The 9,527-nt window shown below is 47.9% G+C and overlaps 1 protein-coding gene across 2 annotated transcripts; it reads left to right on the top strand.

Annotated features, from left to right (window-relative positions):
* Positions 1-7,608: 7,608 nt before the first annotated feature.
* On the top strand, positions 7,609-8,557 carry LOC101718238 (protein AF-9-like). 2 transcript variants are annotated; one of them, XM_087190299.1, is made up of 2 exons: positions 7,609-8,282; positions 8,355-8,557. In XM_087190299.1, exons 1-2 carry the CDS (start codon positions 7,776-7,778, stop codon positions 8,484-8,486), a joined length of 639 nt encoding a protein of 212 aa, XP_087046425.1. In that variant the 5' UTR covers positions 7,609-7,775; the 3' UTR covers positions 8,487-8,557. The 2 variants fall into 2 exon arrangements, with proteins under 2 accessions (XP_087046425.1, XP_087046423.1); XM_087190297.1 differs by having other exon boundaries at positions 7,807-8,557.
* The last annotated feature ends 970 nt before the right edge of the window (positions 8,558-9,527 follow it).

Below are 9,527 nucleotides of genomic sequence, written 5' to 3'. Positions count from 1 at the left end.
TTTGATAGCTAAATGAAAAGGAGTCCAGAGAGGTACAGCAACTAGCTGAGGGTAGTGCAGCAAATGGCTGGCAGAACTAGCGTTAGAGGGCCAGGGATTTAGCTCAGTGGTTTCACTGCCTGCCTTGCAAGCGCAAGGTCCTGAATTCAATCCCCGGTACCAAAAAAAAAAAAAAGACCCAGTGCTAGAACCCAGTTCCAAGTCTTCCAGGAGAGGGCTGCTTCTCCTCCTGCACAAGAACAGCCATAGAAGTGCCAGTCCTGTCTCTCACAACTCCCTCACACCCTCCCAGGTGGGAGCTGGGTCAAGCTCTAGGCTTTATTGATTAGGTCTCCAGTGTGATTTACAGTCTCTGCTTATTATTTACCATCCAGTCCCCACCCCTGCCGCAGTGGCTTAGCTGAACATGAAACCAGACTTCTGACTGCCCTCTTCTCAGTATTTATTGTTTTGGGTTTTACGATTTACTACTGGTGGTCATCACAGAGGGCTGGGGAGCAGGCAGCTTGATGTCATCCTGGCCGGAGCTCTCAGTGGCCCCAAGGCGTTCTCAAAGCCCTACTCTGAGTCCACCTCCCCAAATATCCCTTCCCCGAGGGAGCGCAAGAGAGGCCCTAACACTTTCCCTCCTCCCTGGCATGGTGGAGCTCTGATCAGAAAGAGGCGGAGGATGCTGTGTCCCAGCCCTGGGCAGGGGCTCCTGACGCCTAGGTCTCTTGGCCCAGGGACCAAAGTCTGGCTCTGCACCTGTTCCCTCACTCAGCCAGGTGGAGCTTGGAGCCCACAGCTCCTGCCCAGCTTGGCCCAGAGCCCCAGGCCAGGCTGAAGGAGACAGAGGTCCCCAAGGATCTGCTCCATGCTGGGACAGAGATCCTTGCAACAAAGTGGCCCTGAGCACCCATGAGGCCAGGCAGAGGCAGAATCCACACTGGGCCTCTCAAAGCCTTGCTAAGATCTTTGACAGCTCCTGAGTGGGCCGGGTCCAGCTCACTGCCTGCTGCCAGGGCTCACTCCATCTGGGACACCTGTGGCCCTCACCAGCTTCAGTCCTGTGTTTCCTGAGCCTTCTCCCCAAGCTCTCCTTGCTTCCCTCTGGCCTCTGAAAAGGGGACAGCAGGTCCGGAGAAAACTGAGGTCTGCTATGCTCTGGGCCTTGACCTCCTCAAGGGGCAAAGTGGGGTAGAGGTGGGGCCACACTTCTGGGTCCAAATCCCGGCTCCAGCCCTCACTGGCCATGCAGAATCACTGCTGGCAAGTCACTTCCTGGGACTCCTCTGTGCCTTTGTTTTCTGGTCTGTAAAAGGGAGGGAGGGCAGAGAGGCAAGAAAATAGTAGCTCCTTCAGAGGACTTCTGTAAATATGAAAGGAGCTACCTCTACATAGAATTCTAGAAAGTGAAAACTAATCTGTAAGGACAGAAAGAAGATCAGTGGTAGGAATGGGACAAAGGGTCAGGAGCAAGAAATTACAAAGGGTTCTGAGAAAACTTTGGAGACTAAGAGGTTTGTTCATTACCTTCATTGTAGTGATAATTTCACAAGTATACACATGTCAAAATGCTTCCCATTATATATTCTGAATATGCACCATTTATTATATGTCAACTCTACCACAACACTGTTTAAAGCATGGTGTGATCTAATAACACTGTGTATCTTTTCTTTTCTTTTTTTTTTTTAATGGTACCAGGGATCGAACTCAGGACCTTGCGCTTGTGAGGCAGGAGACAGAACCACTGAACTAAATCCCTGGCCCTAATACACTGTATATAGTCACAGGGTGTTAAGCCCTCACTGCCCCTGCTGCTACCCCACGCTCAGGGCTCCTACTTCTCTTTGGGCATTAGCTCCTTAGGGTTCCCAAAAGTTCACAGGCAGCCAGCTCTGTGTCACATGTCAACAGACTCTGGAAGTTCTTGAGTAGCAGTTGCTAAATAGCCACTCCCCCATCCCTGCCCCTGTTCTCTACCCCCAGCTCCTACCCCAGGACAGCTCACATCTGGTAACTAAAGGATTAACACTGGGGCAGCAGGTGGCCTCAGGTCCCCTACTCCCCTTGGTTCTCACAGGTGAGTACTGAATACTAAATATTTTAACCAACACTCTGTGTTCTCAGAGGTGAGTACTGAATACTAAATATTTTAACCAACACTCCACCCATAATCCAGTTACACTGCTGGAGTAACCTTGGCAGACTAGCATAGTCCAAAGTCCAAGTGTCCAGCAATGTCACTGTGCCTGAGCCCAGACCCAGCAGAGAATATTAGAGATTGTCACGGACAATGCTGGCTGGGCCTCCCGGGAACAGGAATCTGCTGACCCTTCATCCTTCTCCACCAGGACCCACTTCGATGTGGGGAAAGGGTTTTGGCCCAGGGGATTGGAGGATATACACTGAGTTGTACCTGGACTAGGTTATAGCACTGGTTTTTTAACACAAAAACCTTAAGCTGCTCAAAGTTCTGAGATAAAGATTTTGCTGAACTGAGAGGCAAAGAGGGTCTAGATGCTGACTTCATGCCCCAGGCTGGCCCAGGGTCAGGAGGCAGGAGGCAGGGACGGGGAAGACTCCAAGCAAGGGGTCTGGGGTCCTCGATATCTTTTCTTCTCAAGGGCACCAGGGGAGACTGTGTTTTGTTGCACAAAGAAGAGGCCACTGTCCCTCCCAGCCAGTCCTCAACACCACCATGGGTAACATCTCGAAGCTTCCTTCTTCCTCCCCAGCATCTCCTATTCTGCCCTTGTCTCTAATACATGGCCTCTTTGTGGCTCTGCACCCCTCAAACCAGCACTTCATGCTAGGCCACCCAGACCTGCCCCAGGACTCTGGGCGAGTGGGGGATCCCATCCTCCTAGGGACTCCCCATGTACACACAGAGACCAGAACCCACATCCCAGAGGCTGGCAGAGGCCTCAGGCTAGCTCGGGGCAGGTTGGGTGAGGCCCGCAAGGTCTGCAGATCCCTTCGTAGGAAATCACCTTGTCAGGGCTGACCAAGGGGAACAATACTGAGAAAGCCTGAGCCGGGAAGTGGCCGATCTCTCACCTCACAAATCGTGAGGCCACAGAGGCCAAGGTCAGGCTCCAGGTCTACAGGACAAACCTGAGCCAGGCATGAATGGGTGTGAGCATGTATGTGAGAGCAAGAGAAAATGAACATGTGTGAGAATTGTGTGTGAGAGACAGTATCCATGTTTGCAAGAATATGTATCTAAGAAAAAAGAACTTTGTGTGAAAGAAAGAGCATGTATAAGGCAGAGGGAAACCTGATTCTAGGGATAACATTCTTGGAGTGAACAGGCTGACTACTGGACTAAAGAAGAATCTCCTACGTCCCCAAGGGAGACAAGGGGCAGCCTGAGCAGGAAGAAGGTGCTCTCACCTCTTCTGCTGCTCCTGGACCAGGGACTCTGGGTCTTCACTTCAAAGTGGTGAGCTGGGGCCTGGGAATTCCCACATACCCACCCCCAACACCCCTGGCAGAACCAGGAGACTCAAAAATATGCCGCTCAGCCGGTGGGGCGACTTTGCTGTCAGCGGCTGCCTCTGCCTGAGAGGGCCAGAGGAAGAGATCTCCATCATTCACAGCCCTCTGGTGAGTGACACCCACAGGCAACCTCGAGGGTCTGTGAAGAATGCAGTTGGAGTGCTCTGGGTGTGGACTCCGACTCCCTGCTCAGGCCAGGGAAGAGGGCCCCTTTCCCACTCTGGCCACCTTGCCAGCCATCCTCCAAGCTACCAGCAGATTCAGGAAGCCCCACCCTAACATAGGGAGGAAATGCTGGGGGACAGATGAGGCCTATGCCCAGGATTTCTGGCCCTTTCGAGGATCTGAGAAACACCGTAGATCCTTTTTGTAGGAAAACAATCACACTTGCAGATTCCTCTAATTTTAGAAGTTCACTCCTCTATCTCATAAAGGTCCCCAGATCCCAGATAAAGGTACCAGAGCCCCCAACACCAAGACACCCTGAAATTGCCACAATTGCTCCCTGATGGCAGGGAGCTCAATTAGAATTTCAGTATACAGAAAGTTCTGGATACTTCTGATGAATGAATACATTCCTTAGTGACTGTGATTAAGGGGCAAGAATAAACGATTCCAGGAGGAGACACAACAGTCCTGGCTTCCACCATAAGCAACTTTGGGACTTGAGACTTTGTTTATTCATCCTATGTTCTTTATTGCCCACATACTTTATGCTGGACTTGCATATATAGTGAAAACTTAAAATACGCATATGAACATGGTCTCTGCCCTCATGTTGCTAATAGTCTAGGGTGAGTTTGAAAATTTACAAGGAAACACATAAATCCATACACATATCTATGAGGTAGGTGGGGATTATGACCCCTAGGGCTTCAGTTTCTTCATCCATAATATTAAGGTAACTTCAGGTATTTGCTAATGTTCACATGAGGAAAAAGTGAGACATCTGATGTTAAGCACGGAACACTAAGGCCTCGCACCATAGGCATGGCTTTGGGTGTTCAGGTCAGCACAGAGAAGCAGACTCAGCCTCCCTGTGGTGGCAGAGGTTTTGCCAAAACCAGAGTGCCACCACCCTGAGCAGGCTGGACCCTGGGGCTGGAAGAGTAGCCAGTCTACAGGCAGACTCCAAGCCATGAACATCATCGTTGTACTTTAAAATAACATTTAAAATAACAATCAAGGGGGCCAGGGATTTAGTTCAGTGATTTTGCTGCCTGCTGTGCAAGCGCAAGGACCTGAGTTCGATCCCCAGTACCAAAAAAATAATAATAAACAATCAAGCCCCTTATGGTAAGCAAGTAGGTGCACAGGGTAGGAGGCCGCTCTACGCAGGGCTAAAGCTGACCCCTCAAATGGTCAAGTTGAAGCAGTAGACTAGGATTGCATCTTGGCAGGGACTGATTCTAAGGTCTGTACAGACTTCTATTTCAGGTAACCATGGACCAGCTTATGTAGCATACCAACTTTCCCACCAAGAATAACTAAAGAAAAAATAAAAGAAAGAAAAGACAAAAGACATTTTTTGGTACAGGGATCGAACTCGGGACCTTGAGCTTTCATGGCAGGAAGCAGAACCACTGAGCTAAGTCCCCACCCCAAGACAAAACACATTTTTAAAATGTGGCCAGGCATCATGGTGCACACCTACAATTACAGCACCCTGGGATATTAAAGCAAGATTCACAAATTCAAGCCTAGCCTTGACAACGTGGCAGATTAGTGAGACCCTGTCTCAAAAATCTAAAAAGGGGTGGGAATATAGGGGCCAGGGATTTAGCTCAGTGACACCAAGCCTTTCTTGCAAGCACAAGATCCTGAGTTTGATCCCGGTACCAAAAAAAGAGGTGAGGGGGCTGGGAATATAGTTCAGTGGAAAGCCCTTGGGTTCAATCCCTAGTACCACACTGAAAAAAAAAATGTGTGTGTGTGTGTGTGTGTGTGTGTGTGTGAAGGCGCTGAAGACATTTAGAGGCCCTGATCCTCAGAATAAAAGAAATATAGAGAAATGAGCTCAACATTTGGGCCTATTTTCTCCCTAAGCAGTAGCCAATCTTTTGAGAAAGTAACCAGAGTGTAGACGAGGGTCCTTTCCAATCTCATGGAGTTAAGGGGGAAAACAGGAGAAGGGGCACTCCAAGCATCTTTAGAGATGGGGGCAGGGGTGCTTGTTTTGTTCGGGTTTTTTTAAGATTTTCAGTTGCAACCCTTAAAGTCCAAATGAGAAATAGATCAGACTTTGCAAAGATTAAAACCCTGCTTCAAACAAACTTAACTGGATTTAGATGTGCTGCCTCTACTCTAACTTGCTTCAAAAAGCAGGACTAAATCTCCTCTGGATCATCCAGGGATTCAAATTTTCTCTACAACTTTTCCATGCACTATGTTTGACAGTCAACAAAATCTACCAGGCATACCAGGAGATAGATACAACCATACGACTGAAACCAAATGGTTAAAATATATGTGTGTGTGTGTGTGTGTGTGTGTGTGTGTGTGTATTGGACCCACAACAGATCCAGATATTGGCATTTAAAATAACAGACTTTAAGTGCAAGCGCAAGGACCAGAGTTCAATCCCCGGTACCAAAAAAAAAACCAGACGTTAAAATAATTATGATTATCATGTTAAATAATATTAAAGAAAGGGCCGGGGATTGATTTAGCTCAGCGGCACAGCGCCTGCCTGGCAAGCTCAAGGTCCTGAGTTCGATGCCTGGTACCAAATACTACTACTACTACTAATAGGCCCGGGGATTTAGCTCAGTGGTTTCTCCGCCTGCTGTGCAAGCACAAGGACCCGAGTTCGAGCCCCGGTACCAAAAAACAATAATAATAATATTAAATGGAATAAAGAATTTGAAGACAGGGCCAGGGATTTAGCTCAGTGGTTCCGCTGCCTGCCTCGAAAGCAGAAGGACCTGAGTTCGATCCCCAGTGCCAAAAAAAAAAAAGAATTTAAAGACAACTGGAAACTTCAAATGAAAATTCTACAAATGAAAAATATGATAATCAAAATGAATGAAACGGGGAGCCCGGAGTCGGCCACTGGCACATGCTCCAGAACCATCCTCTGGCTCTGGAGCCGCTGCCTCGTCCACCGCTTCTGCCGTGGGGCTGAGTGCAGTGGGCGACCGGGCGAGTGCGGAGCCAGCAAAACACGTCCCCCTTCTGCCCTATGCTCCGAGGCGCGCGCTCGAGCTCCGTGGCCCGCCTTCGAGTTCCGTGGCCGCTCCACGAATTCCAGCTGAGCGCGGGGGCGGGCGGGACCTCGGCACCCGCGGATCTGGCCCGGCATGGCTAGCTCGTTAGCCCTGCAGGTGAAGCTGGAACTGGGGCACTGCGCCCAGGTGCAGAAGAAACCCACCGTGGAGGGCTTCATCCACGACTGGATGGTGTTTGTGTGCGGTCCGCAGCACAGCAACATTCAGCACTTCGTGGAGAAAGTCATCTTCCACTTGCACGAGAGCTTTCCTAGGCCAAGAGTGTGCAAAGATCCACCTTACAAAGCAGAAGAATCTGGGTATGCTGGTTTCATTTTGCCAATTGAGGTTTATTTTAAAAACAAGGAAGAACCGGCCCGGGGATTTAGCTCAGTGGTTTCGCCGCCTGCTGCGCAAGCGTGAGGACCCGAGTTCGATCCCCGGTACCCCCCCCCCCCAAAAAAGAAGGAAGAACCTAAGAAAGTCCACTTTGATTATGACTTATTTCTGCATCTTGAAGGCCATCCACCAGTGAATCATCTCTGCTGTGAGCTCAATTTCAATAACCCCACAGAGGACTTTAGAAGAAAGCTGCTGAAGGCAGGAGGGGACCCTAATAGGAGTATTCATACCAGCACCAGCAGAAGCAGCAGCAGTTTTTCAAAGCCTCACGAATTAATGAAGGAGCACAAGGAAAAACCTTCTAAAGACTCCAGAGAACATAAAAGTGCCTTCAAAGAACCTTCCAGGGATCACAACAAATCTTCCAAAGAATCCTCTAAGAAATCCAAAGAAAATAAAGCACTGAAAGAAGAGAAAATTGTTCCTAAAATGGCCTTCAAGGAACCTAAACCCATGTCAAAAGAGCCAAAACCAGATAGTAACTTACTCACCATCACTAGTGGACAGCAAGAGAAGAAGGCTCCTAGTGAAAGGCCCCCTACTTCAGATTTTGATGAACTCTCAGCCAAATAAAACGAAAAAGAGTAGCTCAGAGGCTTTACTTAAAAGTTTTTCTAGCGCGCCACCACTGATACTTGTTCTGCTGATAAAGTACAGATAAAAGATGAATCTCATGTCAAGATGGGAAGGGTCAAAATCAAAAGTGAGGTATTAGAGAAGAAGAAATCAACTTTGCCACCTTTTGATGATATCATGGATCCTGAGGATTCAGACATGGAGGAGAATATGTCCCCTAAATCCGATTCTGAGCAGCCCAGCCCTGCCAGCTCCAGCTCCAGCTCTAGTTCCAGTCCCAGCTTCACGCTGTCCCAGACCAGGCAACAAGGTCCCTTATGGTCTATAATGAAAGATCTGCATTCTGATGACAATGAGGAGGAATCGGATGAGGCAGAGGATAATGACAATGACTCTGAGATGGAAAGGCCTGTAAATAGAGGAGGCAGCCAAAGTCACAGAGTTAGCTTGAGTGATGGCAGTGATAGTGAAAGCAGCTCTGCTTCTGCACCCCTACATCATGAACCCCCACCATCATTAATAAAAACCAACAACCATCAGATTCTTGAAGTGAAAAGTCCAATAAAGCAAAGCAAATCAGATAAGCAAATAAAGAATGGTGAATGTGACAAGGCCTACCTAGACAAGCTGGTAGAGCTTCATGGAAGGTTAATGATGCTAAGGGAAAGACACATTCTGCAGCAGATTGTGAATGTTATAGAAGAAACTGGACACTTTCATATCACAAACCCAACATTTGATTTCGATCTTTGCTCACTGGACAAAACTACAGTCCGTAAACTACAGAGTTACCTGGAAACATCTGGAACATCCTGAAAATACAACAGCTGGATGCATCAAAAACTATTGTTTGTTTGGGGTTTTTCTGGTTGTGGTTTGTTTTTGGTTTTTTTGGTGTCAGGGATTGAACTCAGGACCTTGCGCTTTCGAGGCAGGCGGCAGAACCACTGAGCTAAATCCCTGACCCCTAGTTGTGATTTTTTGTTGTTCATATAAAAGCACTCAGAATGATGCAACCAAAAGGGAAAAAGTAAAAATCAAACAACTTTCAGCTTCATTTTTATTTTTCTTCAAACCCAGTCATCATCTCCTGATAAAGGAGAGGGTAAGCAAACCAGCCTCAGCGGACCACTCTTCTCTCCAAGGAAATCCCGGGAAGAGTTAGCCTGGATAGCCTTGAAAACAAACAAAGCAGACAAAACAAGGGAACACTTAGAGAATGTGTACAGGATCATGTGTCTCTCTCTGTGATGGTTCATTCCACAGGGCGAATGCATATTCAACACACTGCCTTATTATGTAACTGATCTATTTATGATCGCATGCAGATATTTTAAAGTCTTTGAGGGAATGACACCGCCAGACGTCAGAGCGCTTGGTCCCGTGGATGCTCTATCAATGCAGCACCCTCGCCGTCCCATGCCCAGCGACCTCACTCTACACTGTGCCACTTTCCGCCAACTTCTTCCAAGTCCTTGAGCGTGTCGCAGTCTGTATTTTCCACCTTCTGTTTTTCCAGGTCCAGCACACAAATTATCAACTGAGGGGAGGGGGGACCAAATAGCCACCTTAATTTTCTTCTTCTTTGTGGTCTTTTTCTCCTGAAAGTCGGGGCCCAGTCCTTGGCTGTCTCCATGTAATGATCTTGGACTATGGTAGAAAATGCACCAAATAGGATCATACGAATTGCTATCTAGCCTTAGTCAATAAACCTGTAGGACTTCTAACAACAACAACAAAAAGAATTAATGAAATGGACAGGTTTAACAGCAGATTAGATGAAGCTAAATGAGGACTAGTGAACTGGAAAATGGCAGAATAAAGTATCAACCACTGAAGCACATAAGAAATTTGATA

This window comes from Heterocephalus glaber, unplaced genomic scaffold (genome assembly GCF_053883595.1).
Source record: "Heterocephalus glaber isolate CG9 unplaced genomic scaffold, H.glaber_assembly_v1.0 deba00000331, whole genome shotgun sequence".
Classification (NCBI taxonomy): domain Eukaryota; kingdom Metazoa; phylum Chordata; class Mammalia; order Rodentia; family Bathyergidae; genus Heterocephalus; species Heterocephalus glaber.
This window is presented reverse-complemented; position numbering and strand designations above follow the sequence as displayed.